General features: G+C 43.1%; 2 protein-coding genes across 7 annotated transcripts in view; one reads left to right on the forward strand and one right to left on the reverse strand.

The window, feature by feature from the left end:
• Nucleotides 1-23,701, forward strand: part of IFT81 (intraflagellar transport 81) — a 231,797-nt gene that overhangs the window by 36,644 nt on the left and 171,452 nt on the right. The window lies entirely within an intron of this gene.
• Nucleotides 1-23,701, reverse strand: part of P2RX7 (purinergic receptor P2X 7) — a 48,166-nt gene that overhangs the window by 13,454 nt on the left and 11,011 nt on the right. For 3 of the 5 annotated variants that reach the window (XM_053205938.1, XM_053205937.1, XM_015063772.3), the window contains exons 2-8: nt 17,091-17,259; nt 15,854-15,922; nt 14,789-14,861; nt 13,637-13,733; nt 10,681-10,761; nt 9,914-10,043; nt 5,649-5,785 (exon numbers count right to left, since the gene is read on the reverse strand). In XM_053205938.1, coding sequence (XP_053061913.1) covers nt 5,649-5,785; nt 9,914-10,043; nt 10,681-10,761; nt 13,637-13,733; nt 14,789-14,861; nt 15,854-15,922; nt 17,091-17,259 — 756 coding nt within the window. Of the gene's footprint in view, nt 1-5,648; nt 5,786-9,913; nt 10,044-10,680; nt 10,762-13,636; nt 13,734-14,788; nt 14,862-15,853; nt 15,923-17,090; nt 17,260-22,095; nt 22,246-23,701 lie in introns of all 5 variants that reach the window. The other 2 variants (XM_027044143.2, XM_027044144.2) reach the window with 2 other exon arrangements.

The raw sequence follows: 23,701 nt of genomic DNA on the forward strand, positions 1-23,701 counted from the left end.
TGAGCCCCATATCAGGCTCTCTAAGATCCACTGTATTTCCCACCCCCACCCCTTCCCTGCTTATTCTCTCTCTCTCTCTCTGACTCAAAATAAATAGATAAACTAAAAAAATAAATAAAATGCAGTTCCTATACACCAACAATGAAGCAACAGAAAGGGAAATCAAGGAATGGATCCCATTTACAATAGCACCAAAACCCATAAAATACCTAGGAATAAATCTAACAAAAGAGGTGAAAAATCTATACACTGAAAGCTAAAGAAAGCTTATGAAAGAAATTGAAGAAGGCACACAAAAAAATGGAAAAGTATTCCATGCTCTTGGATAGGAAGAACAAATATTGTTAAAATGTCAATACTACCCAAAGCAATCTACATATTCAATGCAATCCTTATCAAAATAACACCAGCATTCTTCACAGAGCTAGAACAAACAATCCTAAAATTTGTATGGAACCAGAAAAGACCCTGAATAGCCAAAGAAATCTTGCAAAAGAAAACCAAAGCAGGAGGCATCACAATCCTGGACTTCAGGCTGTATTACAAAACTGTAATCATCAAGACAGTATGGTACTGGCACAAACACAGACACTCAGAATAGAGAACCCAGAAATGGACCCACAAACATATGACCAACTAATCTTTGACAAAGCAGGAAAGAATATTCAGTGGAATAAAGACAGTCTCTTCAGCAAGTGGTGCTGGGAAAACTGGACAGCAACATGCAGAAAAAAGTACCTGGACCACTTTCTTACACCTACACAAAAATAAACTCAGAATGGATGAAAGACCTAAATGTAAGACAGGAAGCCATCAAAATCCTCAAGGAGAAAGAAGGAAAAACCTCTTTGACCTTGGCTGCAGCAACTTCTTACTCAACACATCTCCGGAGGCAAGGGAAACAAAAGCAAAAATGAACTATTGGGACCTCATCAAAATAAAAAGCTTCTGCACAGCGAAGGAAACAATCAACAAAACTAAAAGGCAACCAACGGAATGGGAGAAGATACTTGAAAATGACATATCAGATAAAGGGTTAGTATCCAAATCTATAAAGAACTTATCAAACTCACCCAAAAAACAAATCCAGTGAAGAAATGGGCAAAAGACATGGATAGACACTTCTCCAAAGAAGACATCCAAATGGCCAACTGACACATGAAAAAATGCTCAACATCACTCATCATCAGGGAAATACAAATCAAAACCACAATGAGATGCCACCTCACCGCTGTCAGAATGGCTAACATTAACAACTTGGCGTGGATGTGGAGAAAGAGGATCTCTTTTGCACTGTGGGTAGGAATGCAAACTGGTGCAGCCACTCTGGAAAACAGTATGGAGGTTTCCAAAAAATTAAAAATAGGACTACCCTACGACCCAGCAATTGCACTACTAGGTATTTATCCAAGGGATACAGGTGTGCTGTTTTGAAGAGGCACATGCACCCCCATGTTTATAGCAGCACTATCAACAATAGCCAAAGTATGGAAAGAGCCCAAATATCCATCAATCGATGAATGGATAAAGAACATGTGGTATATATATATATATATATATATATATATATATATATATATATATACATACAATGGAGTATTACTCAGCAATCAAAAAGAATGAAACCTTGCCATTTGCAACTACATGGATGAAACTAGAGGGTATTATGCTAAGCGAAATTAGTCAGAGAAAGACAAGTATCATATGACTTCACTCATATGAGGACTTTAAGATACAAAACAGATGAATATAAGGGAAGGGAAGCAAAAATAATAATATAAAAACAGGGAGGGGGACAAAACATAAGAGACTCTTAAATATGGAGAATAAACAGAGGGTTGCTAGAGCGTTGTGGGAGGGGCAATGGGCTAAATGGGTAAGGGGCATTAAGAAATCTGAAATCATTGTTACACCATATGCTAACTAACTTATATATAAATTAAAAAAATAAACTAAACAAAAATTATTTTAGAAAAGAAAGAAAAAGAAATAAGTAAACATTAAAACAAAACAAAACAAAAAAATAATTGCAGATTTGAATCCAGTAAATCAAGCATAGGGCCTGAGATTCTGCATTACATCGGGCTCCCAGGTGAGGCCCGTGCTGCTGCTGGTCCCCGGACCACACTTTGAGTACCAAGTTTCTAGATCAGTGGTTCTCACACTTGAGAGGCTCTTACCTAGAGGGCTTGTGAAGACAATCCCCAGGGTGTCTGATTTAGTAGGTACAGGGCCGGGCCTGAGAATTTGCATCTGACAAGTTCCCAAGTGATGCTGATGCTGGGAATCACACTGTGAGAACAGCTGGTCTGGACCATTAATACCAAAGGTATTCAGAGAGGCTACACATTTTTGCAAGATGATTCCACTAACATGGGCTCCTGTCTGTGCAGTTGCTCTTCTTAACTAGGAAAGCACAGTCCTTAGGAAAACTCATGGTATCTGTAGGGGTCCCACCCTGAACTTGGAGAGGCTTTCTCTGGTCACTCCCCAGCCCTCTCTGCCCCAACCCTACATCACAGTATCTTGTTTGATTTTCTTCAGAGCATTTATCATCATCTGAAATGGTCTTGTTGGAGTTGTTTTTTTTTTTTTTTTTTGCTCTATTGAGGTTTAATTTATGTATAATAAAGCACACAAGTCCTAAGAGTTGAGTTCGATGAGTTTTGACAAATGAATACACGGTATAGCCTATACCCCTATCGAGATCTAGAACATTCCACTACTCCAGAAACCTCTCCTGTGCTCCTTTCCAATCAGTTCCTATTTTGCCTTTTCCCATCCCCCAACCCCCAGCCCAGCACCCACCATTGTCTTTTATCATCATGGAAAATTTTTGCCTATTGTACTTCATATAAATGGCATCATGTAGTATGACTTGTTTCAATCTGACTCCTTTCCCTCAATGTAATGTTGGTGGGACTCCTCTATGCCATTGCATGTACGAGCAGTGTGTTCCTTCTTTATTTATACTAGCTAGTACTTTATTGTATAAATATATCACTATTTCTCCGGGCACCTGTTGCTGGACATTTGGGTTGTTTCTGGGTTTTGGTACTTACAACTAAGGCTGTTGTGAACATTCATGTACAGATCTTTGTGTGTACCTAGGTTTTGTTTCTTTACCTGAGGGTGGGATTTCTGGATTATAGGATAGATGTGTGTTTAACTTTCTAAGAACTTTCCCAATAGTTCTGTAATGTGGTTGTACCATCTTATACTCCTACCAGGGAAATAGGAGAGTCCCAGTTGCTTCTTCTCCTTGCCAACATTTGGAATTGCCAGGCTTTTAAAAATTTTTACCTATTCTGGGGGGTGTGTAGGTGTATCTCATTGTGGTTTAAATTTGTTTTTCTGATGACTAATGATGTTGCCTTGTTGGATTTTCTTATATTTTTGTCTTACATATTATAATATACTTATATTCATGCCCTACTAGAATATAGGCTAAGTAGTAACTTTGTCTGTTTTGTTTACCAATATAAACCCATTGTCACAACAATATGTTTTCTTCAATATATATTTGATGAGTAAATAAATGAGGAATGCCAATATCAATTTCCTACGGGCTCCATAGGCAAAATGATGGCTAGCCCCCATTCTAGGAATGTAATTGGCAACTCTTTTTGAAAAGGGAACAGCATAAGCCTACTTTGTGTCTGGAACCAGGGCCCAAAATGATCAACTATAATTACAGTTGCCAAAACCTGACTGGCACCCAGAAGCAATGAGAGGTCATGGAGCCTCAAACTTAAAGGCCAAGTTAGTGCTGAGACAGAATTGTAGGAACGGGCTGAAAAAATAACCCAGACATAGGAGGTAACATGGAAACTTAAGTTAGGATGGCATAGGATCACCACTGGGGAAAAGTCAGGGGCAGAGGAGTGAACTGTGCAGAAGGTCAAAACAAGAGTAAGTCAGCACCAAACCAGCACCAGCCTGTTTAAATGGTGAAGAGGAAACAGGATTCTAGTCAATTCTTATAGGGTTGAAGTCCAGAAGCAAGAAGCATCAAAGAACCTTAAAAGTCAGACAAGACAAGACTGCCGGTGTGGACGCATTGTAGCCTCAGGAGTCTTTAAGATGTTCTAGTACAGTAAGCCTACCACCTCCCATACAGAAAGAAATACAAGATTTTATATATATATATATATATATATATATATATATATATATATATTTAATATACCTATTAAAGTCATATCAATATATTACTGAGCTCAAAACAAGGACAGATATTTTTTAGGTGCTAGAGATGAGTGATGGGGGGAACTGGGGCCATGCGTCTGTGCCCTAGGGGTACCCCAGCCAGATCTGTATCTAGGAGCTAGAGTCTTACACCTATGGGGAAGGGAGCCGAAGCTGCAGAAGCCCTACATAGCAAGGAGCAGGGATGGGATACTTTTGGCAGAGTGAAGACATCCAGTGCCCAGAAATTAACCCCCAAACTGGTTAATGGATAGATGTCACACAGTCCTGGCAGATTACAAAATTACATAATCCCCACTGAGGAATATTCACATCCCACAGTACACACAGAACTTTGCACAAGGTCTTTCTTGCTGAAACCCACCAACAAATACTCCAATGCTTCGGAAGAAGAAATCCCACTCTAGTTACTACAGATAAGGGTCAACTTGAAAGAGGTTATACAGTAGAACAGACAGAGAAGAGGATCCATAAGGTAAGAAGGGACCTCACCGAAACAATAATAGATGGCTTTGAGAAAGAACCAAATATGAAACCGAGAAATGAAAAAGAGTCCTAGAAAAAAAATTTTACAACGTATGGTAAAATGTTAATAACCTTTGATCCAATAACTCTACTTCTAGAAATTTATCCTAAGGAAGCACTCTGGAATTCAGAGATTTATGTACACAAATTTGCAGCATAGAATTATTTGTCATAGAAAAACTGGAAGTGCCTCAAATGTCCAGTAATGGAGGCACGGGTGAGAAAATCATGAGATGGAAGGGAAAGTGCATGGGCTTGGGAGTCAGAGTGACCTAGGCTAGTTAGTATTATGGAGCTACTGTTAGCTGTGGGTCCTGGGCAAATCATTTCACCTTTCTCAGCTCTACCTGGGAACACTAATATCCCCTTTTCAGGGTTGACGTGAGGTAGAGGGGTGATGATGTCCAGGGCCTGGTATATAGAAGACCCTCCCTAAGTTGTGGCTGTTGATATCATTACGTTCCCACCATTGGCATCACTAACGTGATGGTCACAACGAATTCTGAGTGACCCAGGATATGGCAAAACAAACGCACAAACACAGAATAGCAGGTTATAAGCATGATACGATCTCCTAGCAGCCACATAAAAGAGTCAGTTAGAGGAAGGAACACTCACCAGAGGGCTATCTTTCATTATCTCAGGGTTGAGGACTTATGGGTGATTTTTATACTCTTCTCTATGTTCTTCCCTGTTTGCCCACTTTTGTTTCTGTTTTTTTTTTTTTTTTTTTAAAGAAAAAAAATTCATACAAAAATCCAGCCATTCCCTAGCTCGTAGAGGACTTTTGCATTCATCTTGTTGCCTTGGGAACCAAAATTAATTCTTGGCCAGCTGCTGGTTATGCAATTCAGCCTGGCCTTGGAGGTTTATGCAGAGCCAGTGGTGGCCGGTCTGACCTGGAGCGCTGTTACCTGAAGTTGTAGCCAGGATACAAGGACTCATTGGTGGTCTTGTCGTCAAGGCGACGGAAACTGTATTTTGGATGGCAGCGATGGAACCAGCTGTCCAAGTTGCAGTCCCAGTAGATCTCAATGCCCATGATTCCTCCCTGGGGAAGACAAGGAGACACAGTTTGCAAGTCCTGCTGCATGTGGGACACAGCTACCAGACCTCTCCCTGCATAGGGATGATCATTGAGGCAAAGGTTTTCTTTTCTTTTTAAAAAAATTTTTATGTTTATTTTTGAGAGTGAGAGCAAGAGAGAGCATGAGTGGGGAAGGAGCAGAGAGAGAGGGAGATACAGAATCTGAAGCAGGCTCCAGGCTCTGAGCTGTCAGCACAGAGGCTGATGTGGGGCTGGAACCCACGAACCATGAGATCATGACCTGAGCTGAAGTCGGATGCTTAACTGACTGAGCCACCCAGGCACCCCAAAGGTTTTCTTTTTAGAGGAAAACATGGATTAAATTTCAGAGCCATGAGTACATGAGCCCATCTAACACACACAAGTAGCTGCAAACGCGTCTCCCTGCTCTTCTTCCCATTTGGGACACACCGTTAGATTTCTTTTCCTAAAATACAACTTTCAATAAATCTCTCCCATAATCAACACCTTGACTGCCCGCCTCCCATTCAAGATGAAGTTGAAGTTTATTACACTGGAATTCAGGGTGCCCCATCACATATCTTTTCTGCTTTACCTCCCAACAACCCCCTGGAGAAAGCTCTTATTCCAAACTGTGTATATTTTTCCCTTAAAGCACTTGAAATTTTCATTTCTTTTTTTTTTAACAGATTTATTGAGATACAGTTTAGGCACTTAAAGTGTTTAATTCAATATTTTTTGGTACGTTCACATATATGTGTGACCATCACCATAATAAATTTTACAAGTTTCATTGCCTCCAAAAGAAACCCCTGAACTTTTAGTCAACACCCCTTTCTCCCCTCCCTCAGCCCTAAGCAACCACTAATTTACTTTCTGTCTCTATAGACTTCCTTCTTCTGAACTTTCATATGAATGAAATCACATAATAGGTGATTATGTGTGTGGCTTTTGTGCGTGGCTTCTTTCACTTGTAATATTTTTAAAGTTCATCCATATTGTAGCCTGTGTCAATCCTTCATTCCTTTTTTGTGGTGGAAGAATACTTCTTTGTATGGAAAGACTACATTTGATTTATCCATTTATCCTCTGATAGACATTTAGATTGTTTCCACCTTTTAGCTATTATGAATAATGCTGCTGATGTACGAGCTTATGTACAAACACTTAGTACGAGATTTTGTGTGGACATATGATGTCCTTTCTCTTCTGTGTCTACTTATGATGAGTGGAATTTCTGGTTACACTTTGAACTTTTAAGTCTTGGCCCTTGTCCTTTTCTCCCATTGAAATATTTCTCCCACCCATCTCTCTAGCTAAGTCCTCATCCGCCTCCAAGACCTAATGTACATCCTTCCTTGTCACTTCAGCCTCCCCATTCTCCTCAGTTCAGGGTCACCTTTATCTTCTCTGAACTTCTAAGGAACCTTTTAATCTTTTACCTCTACTTGGTACTTCTTTCTTTCTACAAACATGTTTTGAACACTGACTGTCCTATTTCACTGAATCTTAGACACCATTGCTTATCAGATACATAATTTTCTTTTTATGTTCCTCTGAGAAGGAACATAACAAATGTTGTCAATTAAACTGTGAAATTCCATGAATCTAAAGTATTTCCTGATTCAGAAATATAAATATTAAATATTTCAGAAAAAAGTATGTCTTTGAATTGATATAATATGGTATTTCAAGACAGTATCTAGATGCTAGGGATAGAAGGATGAAAAACAAGCAGACTCTGACTTGGAGAAAGGGGAAATAATACAAAATAATCACAATTATCATTTATTGGCACTAAGCCAAGCACTGTACATATTATTGTGAATATCTGATGTTTCTGTCACTCAGCATCCAGTTCTCCTGGTAAAAGTCCCTGGAAGTTTCTTTGGGAAACGTTTCTCCCAACTGAGCGGTTTGGATGGGACTGTCGCCTCTCCCAGATCCAGGAGTGGGAACATGATCTAGGCCTGGCCAGTCAGGATTAGGCATCCCTCTGGACCTGGTGACTGGTTCAGGAATAGGTATGTGGCCCAAGATTGACCAATCAGAGCCCTCTCTGAGACATTTTGTCAGAACCATAAAAAAAAAGAGGTCCTCTATTGGTTGGGACCACCAGCTAGAGAGTGTGAGAGTTCAGAGCAACATTGTCCAACAGAATATTCTGTAGTGATGAAAATATTCTATATTCATGCTGTGCAATAAAGTCTTTACTAGCTGCATGTGGCTACTGAGTGCTTGACATGTGGCTAGCATGACAAAGGAAATAAATATTTCATCTCAATTAATTTAAATTTAAATAGCTTCATGTGACTAGTGGCTACCGTATCAGACAGTGCAGTTCTAAAGGCTCTGGTGCCTTTGTCTTGACATGAGGACGATCTGAGAGTGACCTTGTCATTAAAGAAAAAGCAAAGAGATGGGGAGCCAGATTCCTAAAGACCTCATCTGAGTTCCTGGATGCAGCCATGCCTACTGCTATCATACACTTCATTCAGTCGACAAATACTTATTGAGTGTCCTTTATGCTGAGCATTATACAAAAACTAACAAAAGAAGCCAAAGATCCCTGCCCTCATGGAATTTACATTCTAGTCAGGGAAAACAGACAACAGACAAATGGATATGTAAATTATATAGTATGTCAGATAGTGCTGGATAGGGTTAGAAATTGTCACTTAAAAATTTTGGGGGGGACACCTGGGTGGCTTAGTCGGTTGAGCATCTGACTTCAGGTCAGGTCATGATCTCGCAGTTTGTGGGTTTAAGCCCCACATCGGGCTTTGCGCTGACAGCATGGAGCCCACCTCTAATTTGTTGTCCCTCTCTCTCTACCCCTTTCCCATTCATGCTCTCTCTCTCTCTCTCTCTCAAAAATAAACACACAAAAAAATTTTAAAAAATGTTTTAATGTTTATTTATTTTTGAGAGGCAGAGCATGAGTGGGGGAGGGGCAGAGAGAGAAGGAGACACAGAATCCCAGGCAGGCTCCAGACTCTGAGCTGTCAGCACAGAGCCTGACATGGGGCTCAAACTCATGAACTGTGAGACCATGACCAGAGCTGAAACTGGACACTTAACCAACTGAGCCACCCAGGCGCCCCTAGAAATTGTCATTTTAAATGAAGTGGTAAGGGAAAGCTTCACTGAACTTATATTTGAGCACAGACTGGAAGCAGGTGAGGGAGACAGCTAATGGTATGTCTGGGGCAAGACTTTTCCAGAAAGGAAGAAAATTTCCGAGGTAGGAAAATGCCTTAGCTGTACTAGAAGGTCCATTTCCCCTGGTGTCTTTATATGAGTTAATATGGCTCTTTTTTTTTTTTTTGGCTTAAACCAATTATTTGGTTTCTTTTTGCCCCCCAGATGCTTTTTAATTTATTCTTTGCTCACATCATTTGGTTTGGATGTCTATAACGTACAACTGGAAGAATTCTGACTAATTCAAGTATGGTAGTCTGAATCATTGCCAAAGATATTCCAATCCCAGGTCCTAATCCTTGGACTCTTTGGATATATTATCTTATAGGGCAAAAGAGACTGCAATTAAATTAAGGATCTTGAGATGGGGAGATTATCTTGGATTATCCAGATGGGCCCTACATGTTTCCTTTTATAAATGTTCTCAAAAAGATCAGTATCTTTATAAGAGGGAGGTTGAGGGAGACTTGACACAGAACAAGAAGTCAGTGGGACCACTGAAGCAAGACGCCATGCAGCTGGCTTCAGAGCTGGAGGAAGGGACCACGAGCCAAGAAATGCAAGGACCGTAGCTCTAGAAGGTGGAAAAGGCAAGGAAACGGATTCTTCTGTAGAGCCTCTGGAGGGAGCATGGCCCTGCTGATACCTTGGTTTTGGTCCAGTGAAACTGACTTTAGACTTCCAACTGCCAGAAGTGTAAAAAAAAAAAAAAGTGTGTTGTTGTAAGCCACCAAGACTGTGGTAGTTTGTTACAGCAGCCACAGGAAACCAGGGATCTCCCCCACAGCTTTGTTGCCTGATTAGATGAGGTAATGCAGAGTGTGAGATTTACTAAATGCTCAGTGAAGGAAGCCTTATAATTAAGACCCGGAGGCCCGGCCTCTTGGCCGTTTGAGATCCCCTGACTCACTGTACAAAGAAGTCACCAACCTGAATTGCAGCATCTGAAAAATTATCTCCTACTTCTCGGAAGATATCTCCTAGTCGGAAGATGGGACACTGTGGATCCTGAGTCTTGTGAAAGGTACAAGTGATGTTTACACCCGGCAAGATGTTTCTCCTGCACACAATGAGAAGCAACAAACCAACAAAAATGTCTATTGGAAACTGAGACCCATCTCTTTCATAGGAGTGAGCCAATTGTTAGCTGGTTTCCATGAGGGGCCCCAGGGGTCCTCAGTCCCTGGAGTTACACCCTTGTGTAGTCCCCTCCTACACTGTGCAGGGTTAGTCTATGTGACCAATAGCATATGGCAGAAGCGATGCTGTGTCACTTCCAAGATGAAGTCATAAAAGGCTCCCATCTTGTTTACTGTCTGGCTGGCTTGCTCTCTGTACCTCTTGGATCACCCGCTGTGGGGGAAGCCAGACACCATTCCTAAGGATACTCAGGCAGTCCTAGGGAGAGGTCCATATGGTGGGGAACTGAACTCCCTGCTGACATCTAGGTGAGTGTGCTTGGAAGAGGATTCTCAGCCCCGGTCAAGCCCAGAGGTGACTGCAGTCCCCACTGACAGATAGCTTGACTGCCACCTGAGAGACCCTGAGTCAGAAACACCCAGCAAAGTAATTCCCACATTCCTTACCCACAGAAAAAGCGTGAGATAATAAATGTTGGTTGTTAAGCTTCTAAGTTTTGGCATTATTCATTATATGGCAGTAGATAGCTAACACAGTCTGACATTCTGGACACTTACGTGGTGTAGTTGTGGCCAGGGAAGTCGATGTTATTTTTGATGAGCACTGTGAAGTTTTCGGCAATGTTCAAGAGCGCAGGCCTGAGAGAGAGAGATGCCGGGTGGGGGTCAGTGGGCCAATGGGACTACAGGCTTCTGGTTTCTGGCTCAGGTCATTGCAATGAGTGAAGAGAAATATAGGGGCGCCTGGGTGGCGCAGTCGGTTAAGCGTCCGACTTCAGCCAGGTCACGATCTTGTGGTCCGTGAGTTCGAGCCCCGCGTCGGGCTCTGGGCTGATGACTCAGAGCCTGGAGCCTGTTTCCGATTCTGTGTCTCCCTCTCTCTCTGCCCCTCGCCTGTTCATGCTCTGTCTCTCTCTGTCCCAAAAATGGATAAACGTTGAAAAAAAAAATGTAGTCTAGTGGGCAAAACCTTCCTAAAAATCTAAAAAAGAGGAAGAAGCTCTCTTTTCTTGAGACCCCATGGCATTTACTATAACTCTTCTCACACTCTGATGTAATTCTGTGTTTTTAGGTATGTGCAGTGGTGTGCTGGTAAATATTTAACAACCAGGTCTCCGGGGCGGGGTGGGGCGGGGGGGGGGGGGTGAGGTGGTGGAGCTCTGATCTGTAGCAATTACTGATGACTGTAGTATAAGCCCTCCCACCATGGCCGATCTCAAGCTACTAGCAGGTATCACTGAACTTGGAGTTGGGAAGGGATGAGCATAAAGGGCTCAGAGCTAGTATAGGCCAGCTCCAGCACACCCTTGTTTGTATCTTTCCCAATAGGCTTGGAGTTCTTGCAGGGCTAGGATAATGATTTTTTTTTTTTTTTTTTTTTTTTGTACTGGCATCCCCAGGCTTTAGCACAGGGCCACACACGTAGAGTTGACTTCATCAGTCATTCTCTAGAGGCCCTGAGTAGCATAAATTCTCCATGAGTTAGAGGAGACCAAATCCTAGACTGTAGCAAGGTCCCCCCCACAACCCATCCATCCATTCATTTGGCAAATCTTTACTTTGCTGGGCACAGGGTTGGGCATTGGGAATGTAGTGCTAAACAAAACAGTCAAGGTTTTTGTCCTCATGCAGTTGACAGTCGGCTAAAGATGGAGAGAACTGGCTATGAATAAAGAGATACAACTGGTACTTTATTGCTTGGCATGCCTGAGTGGGTGGCAGGTATATATAATGGGAGTAGCACCGGGAAAGGACAGACATATTTGGAAGGGGGCACCAAGAATGATCTACCTTCTATTCCAGAATAAAAAGGATGTAACTATAGAGAACACCAGTTTTTGCCTTTCCAACATCCATTCCCCCTCTGTTAGAAGCACTTCAGTTTTCTCCCTGTGGGAAAGCCATGTCTCTCCCACTCTCAGCCCAGAAGGTTGGGTGAGGATGAATCTATCTCCTACCCATCCTTACAGCTCCCAGAGTAGGCAAGTGACCCAGAGCTTGCTAGACAGTATAACTCAATCCTCTTGGCCACAGTGATTGGTTCAGAGATTGTCACATGACTTAGGCCAATGAAAACATTCTAGGGCTTTTGTAGGAAATACTGGGAAAAGAAAAACTCACTTTCTTTAGGATTACTAGTAGTAAACACAGTGTAAACCTGGAGTTCCCTGGGCCACAGTGTGAGGAAAGCCAAAACGGAGGAAAGAATAACTGGAGGGTGGGTGTGCGATGGAGGTGGGAAGAGACAGAATGAAAGGGAGAGAATCTTAATGACATCATTTTAATTTGAAGCCTGGATCAAGTCTTTCCTGAAGCTAGTACTTTTGGACTCTTCATGTACAGGAATAAGAAAATAACATTTTCTTTTTTCCTGAAGCCAGTTTAAATTGTATTTCTGGCATGTGCATTAAAAAAAAAATCTTATTTACAACAAATGCCTACTATATGCTAGACCATTTACTTTTAGAACATCCTAAATCCCATGCTTTCTGGGCAACATTCTAAGAATAAGAGGACTACATGATTTTGAAACTTTAAGGATCAAAGTCCTTTATTTCTCTCTTATGACACTCTTAACTTTCTATCTTGAATTATATCTCTCTATGCACATGTCTTATCTCTTTGATTAGATTACAAGAGGCTTGGGACCTGCTCCATATCTGTGTCTGCTTGTATTTTTTTTAGCACAGTCTCTTGTGCATAGTTACATGTAAAATAAATAGTATGCGTGTCTACGCACACATTATTGACTACTATAAGCCAGGCATGGAGCTCACTTTGCAATTGCTGTACAAGTATCATCTCATTTAATTCTCATAACAGTCCCGTGAGGTAGGGGCAACTATTAGCCTCATTTTACAAATAAGGAAACTGAAGCTCAGAGAGGTCAAGCCATTTGCTCAAGGTCACACAGCAAGGAAATGTTAGAGTCAAATTTGAATCCAGGTCTCTCTATTCTTCTGCTGAAATGCACCAATCCCTGTGGTTTCTGAGATTTAACATCAAGTTCTGCCTTCTGGGCCTGACGTTGTGTGTTAAAGAGAAGAATCAATTCAGGGGATCAACAAATCTGTGTGCCACTGTGACCACTTAATTTAAGAAAACTTCTCTTCCCTCCCTCCCTCCCTCCCTCCCTCTTTTGCCGTCTTTACCCTCCCCTTCCCTTCCCCTTTCTTCCCTTTTCCTTTCTACCCCCCCTTCTTACCACCTTGCCATACTTAATCACTCAGTATGGACACTGACCAATCAGAATGAGGTCTGCGGTAGTGCTGGAGGAGGGCTCCAGAGGTCTTCAGCCAGGGGTCCAGGGGCAGCCAAGGGTGCTCAGGGTAGTAGTTGTTTACCAGCCAGTACAGAATTATTGCAATATTTTAACAATTAGCATGGGCCCCACAGAGACCACTGGTGTGCCTGGGACAGAGGGTCACCAAGTCAGTAGGACCCAGGACTTTTCAAGACTTTTTATCTGATCACTGGTCAGGGCCACCACATCTCTCCCAACCTTGCAGCTCACCGGGGGGGCTCTTTCGCTGCCTCGATGGGACACCAGGCGGAGACTTCACAGGTCTTCAGCTTCCCTTTATACTCTACACACCTTCCGGTCTGGATCCCTGGGTGGGGTGGGGTGGGGTGGGGCCAAGGGGCCAAAAAAGCAAAGTGTGAAAACTGTAGGCACATCTTGAACTCAACCCAAGCAAGAGACTATTTATTTATGCTTTTCAGCCGAAGCAGTTTTAACTTCCACAAAACCTCATTTGAACCACAAACTTACATAAGGAAACCTAAGCAGAGAACACATCGGACGGTAAGCTTTTTTAAAAAAAGATTTGGAGAGAACACAGAGAGACCATGGATAGCTGTTGGCTCTTTTGGTTTCTTTGCCAGAAAAGATGCTGAGAAAGGAGCCGAACAGGGCATGTTCTCTCACCTGGCATGAATGGACTAGAACCTGGCTTTTAAGTGGGCATCTGAGCCACTTAGGGGTGTACAGCCCGGACCAGGGATGTGCATAAGCCACAGAATGAGCACGGCACATCTTTCTGGAGCATCAGAGCCACTCGCAGATTCCGAGGGGGAAAGTTTAATAGTAAGTAATGTCTGAATGATCTCTATACCAACTCAGACAGACATATATATCTAAAGGAACAGAGTGTGACATCCATAGGCCTTTTTTTGTGTATGTGTATATGTTATAACATATAAAGATATGTTCTTTTTTGTGGCCATTTTTTAATTGTCATGTGCCTCTTTAAGTTCAAGTAAGAGATAGAGAAATTCTGATGGTTAATGGTGGTACCGGTCCCCAGGTGCCCTGAGGGTACAATTCATATTCCTCAACCTCCAGGGAAATTCAAAGGGGAAAGTTCAGCATACACAGAAGGTACTATGGGCCATTCAGTTTTCCTGTCAGTGATAACCCTGAAGATGCTAATTCTGGAGGTTTTCAGGAGTTGCCCTCCCTGGGGAATTAGATCACATTCCTAGTCCTCTGGGGACAGAGCAGAGGCATGGGGGCAGACACATGCTCCCCCAGGGCCTGGTGAGGGTGGAAGAAGGCATCTGAGAGCCAGAGTCTAAAGATTTGAACTTTAGGGCATTTGTGAATGTCACCAAGATACCAGACCACCCCCAACCCCCAGGATCCCAGAGAAGAAACATAACATACCTTTGCTCTGCGGGTCCACCCGTCCCTTTTTACAGCCCAAGTCAGAGGAACAGAGTGTCCTGCGGGTGGGAAACTGCAGGGAGAAGGATGGGATAGTGGGGAGTAAGCAACGCGGGTCTCTAAGATACAGAAAAGCAGGTGCCTGTGCCTGCACCAAAAACTTATACACAAATGTTTACAGCAGCCAAAAAGTAGAAACAACCCAAGTATTCATGAGCTGATACGTGGACAAATACAGTGTAGTGTATTCATACAATGGACTATGACTCAGTCATAAAAAGGAAGGAAACACACCTGCTACAATATGGATGAACCTCAAAAACATGATGCTCAGTGAACGAAACCAGACCCAAAAGGCCACATACTGTGCGATCTCAATGATATGAAATACCCAGAACAGACAAATCCACAGAGACAGAAAGTGGATCAGTGGTTGCCAAAGGCTGAGGGAAGTGGGGAGTGGGGCATGACAGCTGACGGGTACAGGACTTATTTTGGGGAACATTTGGAAAATGTTCCAGAATTAGGTAGTGTTATGGTTGTACAACATTGTGAAAATACTAAAAACCACTCATTTCTACACTTTAAAATGGTGGACTTTATGGTATATGAGTTATATGTCAACAAAACATAAAAATAAATAAAGATCCAAAAGGTAGATGTAACCAGGTACCACTTTCAGGGAAGGCCCTTGGGGTAGGGGGGAGGGGGCCTGGTCCAAGCACCTCTGTGGCTGCAGAACTGGGCCAAGAGACAAGCTCAAAGGCTCAGCAGGATATGGGAAGTAAGGGGTGCCAGCCAGCACTTTCCCCTGGCCTCAGAAAATGAGGTCAGCCCCGTCTTAGGCCTGAGGACAGAAGAAGAAAAAGAAATGAGATGACTGGTTTATGCACATTTGACTTCCGCTTTTCTGGGGAGGAGGTTTAACGGCCAGTCTTAGGGGAACCAGAGCCTGACCTTAGGGTGGGGGGTGGAGGATAGCATCAGCAGTTCATTATCTTCCTCTGACCTGTGCCCCCTCCAGCGACTCTTATTACCTGCCAACCACTCTGGTCCCCTCCTTACCTCAGGACATAACCCCTGCTGTTGGCCTTCTGTCTTGAGGAAGTTTGTCATCACGAAGAAGGAGTTTCCCTGTAGAGAAAGGAGAGAGTAGGCAAATGCCAGACGTTGGAGGGCAGAACTACTTAATCAGAATAATCTAGCCTGCCTAGTGCCTGGGGGCGAACCTTCCACCTTTCTAAACCACACTCTGGAAATCAGGTCTGGGAGCAAATCAGGTCTGGGAGCAACGTGGACTGCGCTCGAGGGCTTAATATCAAAGCTGATGAGCCACCCCACTGAGCTGAGGGAAAGCAAAGGGACATTCTAACTGACTGAGTATTCATTTTCCGTTCCAGCCTCAAAAGCAGCCTTGTCATTTTTTGGACGCAGTAAAATCCCATTAAATCGAAACTTAAGAGAACCCGGGGCGGGGTGAGAGGGGTGCAGTGTTGGCTTCATCAGAATGCTGTTCAGATTATCCAGGATTTTAATTAAAGGGCAGACGGCATCCCGCAACCCGGGTAATAGCTGGAGATCTTACTGACCCACTGTTAGAAACCGACAGACAGTGACTTGGGTTTCATGGTTTTGCTGAGCACCCCAGCTCCCAGAGGCTGCAAAAGTGCCCTTTTGTCCCTCAGGCACCCCCACCCCCATCTGTTCTTTGGTTTTCTCATTCCTACTTTGATTTCTCCTTTTTGACTGTTCTGCTTTTATTTATCTTCTTGCAAATATAGACAGTCACATAGTCTTTCTCTGTGATGCACACCCTTCCTTTCTTTGTCATCTATATCCTTCCTTTGTGCAAAAATGTATTTGAGAAAATGTTTTCCTGGAGACATTTTTGTTGATAAAACGCCACACAAACCACATAAAAGGGCTAGTCCTGTCCAGGCAGGAAGTTCTTTGTCCTTCTGAATCTAGACAGACCTTGCTGACTTGATGGCCCTGCTTCCAAAAAGCTGTGCATAAATCAAGCGTGAGTGAATCAAATCGTGCTTTAAATGCACCACCAGGACACGCTGCTATTCTGAGAAACCCTGTAGGACTTGATAAAGCAAAGAATCGTCTTTGAGCTGCTGGATCTGACCCAATTTTGCAATTTTTAGGTTTTCTCAGTTGGGATTTTCACAGAGCTTTTTAAAATAGGGCCAGCATTTTTCTGCAGTGAGGCTCTGGGTCCCAAGGGAGGGAGGCAAGGCCCTGGGGACAGTGCCCAGGGAGGAGTTCTGGGAGGGGGTGGCTGGCAAGTGCTCACCTGCAAAGGGAAGGTGTAATCCGCCGTGTCAAAGACACTGGACACCACCTTCTTCATCCCGTTCTCCAAAATCTCCTCTTTCACCTCTGCTATCCCTTTTACCTTGGTGTGCACAGAACTGATAACAGGCTCTTTCCGCTGGTACAGCTTGTCACTCACCAAAGCAAAGCTAAGTGGCAGACACAGAAAAGCGTCAATGGTTTTCACAAGGGAGGCACAGTGTGGGGACTTGGGGGGCAGGTTCTGAAGGCTGCCTCCATTCAAATCCTAGCTTTGCTGGGTGACTTTGGGCAAGCTACTTGACTTCTCTGTGACTCATTTTCCTTATCTGTAAAGTGGGAAGAATAGTCATACCTACTTTAGGGGTTGTTGTGAGGATGAAATGAGATACGTGTGCAAACTCCTCAGCATCATATGCTGAGTGCACACTGAGCACTCACTATCTGGAAACTACTGCCCCTGATGTCAACCTCCAATACTGCCTAATACAGACTCTAATTTATAGGACAGCTTCTTAAATAACAAAGTCCAGCTTCAGATTGGTCCACTTGCTTTGTCCTGGGGCGAAGCAACACATCAACACCTAAGGAAGTACCCAGCAGGTCAGCCACCTGTTTTCCAGAAACACCCACCTGGTTTATAAATAATATTGATAATAGTAACTGCCCTTTATTGAGCAATTAGTACATGCCAAGTGCTCCATATGCATCATCTGTTTAATCTTCACAGTGATAGGAGATAGTTACTATAATCATCCCTTTTGTAGATGAGAGAATGGGCTCAGAGAGGTAAAGGAATGCACCCAAGATAACAGATCGTCAGTGGCAATACTGAGGTCCTCAACTGGTCTACCTTCTAGCCCAGAGCCAGACCTCTTAACCCTGTGCTACACGTGTTCATGCATGATGTGGCTCTGACTCTGGTTTCCTGCCTTTGGTCAGTTCATTACCTGTTAATCCTTTCTTTAGAATATCAATTTAAATTATTATAAGTGTGAGGAAGAGAAGGAGAAAGTGGAATTAACAACAATGGTAGGGGCGCCTGCATGGCTCAGTCAGTTGAGCATCCAACTCTTGATTGAGGCTCAGGTCATGATCTTACAGTTGTGAAATCGAGCCCCATGTCAGCCTTTGCGCTGGGTGTGGAGCCTGCTTAAGATCCTCTCTCTCTCCTTCTCCCTCTCTCTCAAAAGAAGAAGAAGAAGAAGAAGAAGAAGAGGAATTCAAAATGGTAGATTCCACCACCATTTGTTTTTCCTGTCTCCCATTGCCCTGAATAATTCCGACTTTATTTTAAATGCTTTGTTTATTCATTCAGCATGTGTTTATTTAGTCTCTTCCCTCTGGCCAGCACCTAATATCCAAATGATTTAGGAAGTGTAAGCCAGTGGCTGCCTTCTATGACCTGGCCTTATGAAACCAAGACAGAATGGGCCATGACTTGGTCGCTGCTGTTCCTAGCCTTGGCTGGGTAGTATGATCCCCAGAGAGCTTTCAAAATTGCTGCTCCCCAGTTCCATCCCTGGAAATTCTGCTTCAGTAGGTCTGGGGGAGTTATCCAGGTACTTATATATATTTTTAAAGTTTGCTGGGTGATTCTAATGCACAGCCAGGGTTGAGAACCCTGGGAGACTATTGAAAAGACAGCTAACATTTGGCAATATGTAGTGCATTCGAGGAAGTGCATCTCCTAGGACCCGGCAATTCCACGCTTTTGTACACTCCCTAGAGAAATCCTCATACATGTGCCCAAAGAGTTAGGTACAAGACTGTTTATGGCAGCATCATTTGTAAGAGGGAAAATAAAATACCCTAAATGTCCTTAAATATTTAATGGGTAAATGAATTGTTGGATTCATACAATAGGATGCTCTAGTGAGAATAAATGGAGAGCTACTCATATCAATATGGAAATAATATAATATTGAGAAAACAAAACATGCCACAGTATGAATACAAAATTTAAAGAAATCCAAAACAACATTTTACACTCAAATGCCTGTCTATGCATGCCCATAGCAGCACTATTCATAAAAGACAAAAGATGGAAATAGCTCACATGTTCATCAGTAGATGAATGGATAAACAAAACATGGTCTACCCATACAATGAAGTACTGTTCAGCCATAAAAAGGAATGAGGGGCACCTGGGTGGCTCAGTCAGTTAAGCATCTGACTCTTAATTTTGGCTCAGGTCTGATTTCATGGTCATGAGATTGAGCCTTGCATCTAGCTCTGTGCGGGGCATGGAGCCTGCTTAAGATTCCTTCTCCCTCTGTCCCTTCCATGACTGCACATGCGTTTCTTCCCTCTCAAAAAAAAAAGGAATGAAGCACTGAGACGTGCTATATTGTGGAGGAACCTTGAAAACATGCTTTATAAAAGAAGGTAGATAAGAAGGTCACATATTGTATGATTCTATTTATATGAAACAATCCAGAATAGGTAAATCCATAGAGACAGAGAGTGGATTGATGAGTGCAAGGGGGTGGGGAGCAGGGGTGACTTCAAATGCGTGTGGTTTTCTTCTAGAGTGGTGAAAATGTTTGGGACCTAGGTTGTGTAAACACAATATGGTGTGTTATTAAATGCCACTGGCTTCATCACCTTAAAATGGTTATTTTATGTTATATGAGTCTCACCTCAATAAAAAAAGGAAAATATTTTTGTAGATATACACAAATGTTGTAGAACTATAAAAACATAGAATGACAAACACCAAGTTCAGGATGGTGTTTATAAGGGGAGAGGAGAGAGGATGGGATCCAGGCTGGGTTTACAGGGAGCTAAAACTGGATTAGTAATATTTTATTTTTTTTTTATAATTTTTAAAGAAGTTCTTATTTATTTATTTTGAGAGAGACAGAGAGTGAGCATGCGCAGGAAGAGCAGACAGAGAGGGAGAGAGAGAATCCCAAGCAGGTTCCACACTGTCATCGCAGAGCCTGACTTGGACTGGAACCCATGAAACATGAGATCATGACCTGGGGCTGAAGTCAAGAGTCGGCTGCTCAACTAACTTGAGCCACCCAGATGCCCCAGTAATGTTTTATTTAAGTTGGATGGTGGTACATGGGCGTTTATTATATTATTCTCAACATGTTTTAGTATTTATATACCATTCATTTAAAAAAGCTCATCAAGAAGGACATTGGGGCTAGAGATCCAGATTTGAGGTCCAATCAGCATATATAAGAAAGGGCTATTCCATATAACTCCATAGACAAATATAATACTTGTTCAACAATGTATCTCAGCCTAGCATTGCAATATGTACATGGTCTGTGCAGTGTTCCCTATTGGATATGGCGACATTCCCACAGAATAACACTGGGTCCATTTGGCCCACCATTTGGAAGCTCGATTCAAATCTGTCATATTCATTCCAGAATTCACAACATATCATAAATCAGCCATAATGGAATCCAACCCTTTCATAAGTCAGAAAATTTATCTTTGTATGATAACGAACATACCATTTTAAGAATTAAAATGCTTCAGAGTTGCAGCAAAGGAAAAAAGAGGAGAAGAAAGAGTTGGTGGTATCCTGCCCTAACGACCATCCCTAATGACTCAGACAAGCCATGTCACCTCTTGCCACGGGTGTAGTCCTTGAACAAGGGGAGGGCTGCCTGGCTCCCTGATCCCTGTGAACTTGCAGCTTGAAGAAGCTGCAATTCTGTGCATGTTGGAGACGGCAAACCCATCGGACCCTCTAGCACACTGGCAGGAAAGGGCTGGGTTTTGGTGGTGCTTGGTAGGACCGGAGAAAGAAATGTTGGGGCAGAAAGCTGAGGAGTCTGGGGAGATGGAAGGGGACTGATCTGAGGGACTTAGGCACTCACCAGCAGGGCAGGTCTGGCTGCAGAGGGGGCTGTGGAGGGGTGGGGAGGAGAGAAGGACAGAGGATAGCTCAGCTGTGGAGCCTGAGGCTTGCACACAGCACCGACTCACCAGGTGTAGACCAAGGTGCCCACTACAGAGACGACCCACATGCTCTGACTGTGAATGGCTTTCTCATACTGGCACCGCAGGGGGCCCTGGCCCATGCCCAGGTGGTGAGAGAGTCCTCAGAGGACCACAGGCTGCAAGCGCCTCCCGGCAAAGCCTGGCTCTCCCTCACTGTGCTTGGGCTCACACAGCGAAAGGGTGAGATTTGAAAATGAACTGCCCTCAAAGTCGGGTAACTGACACCTACCCCAAGGCCAACAGGCATTCTCTAGGCCCCTAAAGGAACCATGGGCCCTGGGCACTATGTCCTCTGTGTCTCTACTTCTTATATTTAAAATCCCAAGAGAAGAATCTGATTATTTCCATCCCTGGCCCACTCAGCAGTGGGGGGAGGTCAGCCAGGGGCCAAGGACAGCAAGAGATGAACTGAGAAGAAAGCAGAGGAGAGCATCCACCCCCAAGGCAAATTAAGTACTGATTGTATTAGCTTCCCATTGCTGCTGTAACAAATTATCACAAACTTAGTGTCTTGAAACAATACAATTTTTTTCTCTTAGTTCTGGGGATCAGATGCCTAAGATTGGCCTTAGAGGGCTAAAATCAAGGCGACATAGGGCTGGTTCCTTTTGGAGTCTCCACGAGAGAATCTCTTTCAGCTCTTCCAGCTTCTACAAGCTGCCTTGGCATTCCTGGGCTTGTAGCTATGTCACTCCAACCTCAGCTCTTGTTGTCATGTCTCCTTTTTCTCACTTTGAGCCTCTCCTTTTCCTCTTTCGCGGACTCTTGTGATTACATCAGAGCCACTCAGATAGTCAAGGATAGTCTCCCCATCTCAAGGCCTTGAACTCCATCACACCTGCAAAGTTCCTTTTGCCACATAAGGTAACAGATTCACAGGTCCCAGGGATTGGGACGTGGAGATATTTTGCAGGCCATTATTCAGCCGACCGCGACATAGTTGGCCTATTGTAGCTTTATAAGAGCTGCAACCCTTTCCACCCTACCCCACCTTTCCTTGAGCTAGAGCGAAGGGGTTTCAGTTCCTTATAACTCACAGCTTGACTAAGACATCATCTTTCCTCTTAATTCCCTTTGGCTATTGCATTTCTTCTCCATTAGCCAGCATTTCCTTTTCACGCTTCCCGAATGCTCTCTCTCATCCAAAGAACTCCTACTCCAGGACACAGTCCTTTCTACACATTCAACTGCACAGAGAACAAAGAGTGAATCTTAATCTACTAGTTAATGTTTATCAATTAGAGGGAAAATAATGGATACATGTAAAATCCTGACCTTGAACTAAAAACTCAGTTATGCCAGTACAAACCATAGACCACACAAATTGGCAGAAGTTTATGTTAGAAGCCCCAAAATGTTAGATAACCCTAAGCCCATAGGAGCCAACATTGTGTTATATCATCCAGAAGAAAACAAAACAAACAACTAGTGTTGTCTTAAGCTTTGGTGAGAAAAGCAGAATATTTCACCCTTAGGGTCGTGGTAAAGTGACCTATGGCCTCAATAGGCAGCAAGCGATAGCAGCCCTCTGTTCAGGTTTTATGAGCCACATTTTTCAAGAAAACCGCCTTAGTTGTTGTAAAAGTGTAAATTTCACAGAAGTGCACAAAGGATATGAAACGTTCCCAACATTCTCCCTCCCAGAAGTTATTGCTGTTGAAAGTGAGAGTATCTTCCAGGTATCTGTTTATGCCCACATCTTGACTCACAAACATGACCACACTCTGCATGCTCCGTGGAACTTGCTATTTTTACTAATAATATATTATTAAGTCTTTCTTTTTTTAAAAAAAATGTTTATTTATTTATTGAGAGATTGCAAGCAGGGGAGGGGCAGAGAGGGAGGGACAGAGGATCTGAAGCGGGCTCTGTGCTGGCAGGCTGACAGCAGTGATCCCCATGTAGGGCTCAGACTCACAAACTGTGAGATCATGACCTAGGCCGAGATTGAGAGTCAGATGCTTACCAGAATGAGCCACCCAGGTGCCCCTATTCCTTCTACAACAATAGTGATATATGTATGGTAAAGAGAGACCTATGATATGGAATCACTTTTAATAGTTACAGAACATTCTGGTGTTTAGTTTGGAACATATGAAACTGCTCATTTTGTAGCCCAAAGGAATAGAATATCAGCAGTTCCATGTAGTCCAACCTAAGTGAGTTGTGATAATTTGCCCCCTGTCTCTTACTGGTTGGTATGTAACTGGAAGTTTTGGTCAGTTTTTCCAATTGTAAATTTTTTTGTTCGTTTGTTTGTTTTGGTAACCCTGATAGAGTTCTATGTGCCAAGCATTCTTTTAAGTATATATAAACAATATGTATTAACTCTTTCAATCCTCACCTCCCTCGAAACCACCCTGTAAGGAAGGTACTAGAATTTCTCCCACCTTATATCTGAGCAAACTGCGGAACAGATAAAGTGAGCCTAAGTTCACATAGTGCTATAGACTGAATGTTTGTGACCTGCCCATAAAATTCAAATGTTGAAACCTAACCCCTAATGAGATGGCATTAGGAGGTGGGGCCTTTGGGAAGTAATTACGTCATGAAAGCTGAAGGGACTAACGCCCTTATAAAAGAGTTTCCAGGGGCACCTGGGTGTCTCAGTCTGGTTAAGTGTCCAACTTCAGCTCAGGTCAT

The sequence above is a fragment of the Acinonyx jubatus genome, chromosome D3 (genome assembly GCF_027475565.1).
Source record: "Acinonyx jubatus isolate Ajub_Pintada_27869175 chromosome D3, VMU_Ajub_asm_v1.0, whole genome shotgun sequence".
In the NCBI taxonomy this organism is placed as follows: Eukaryota; Metazoa; Chordata; class Mammalia; order Carnivora; family Felidae; genus Acinonyx; species Acinonyx jubatus.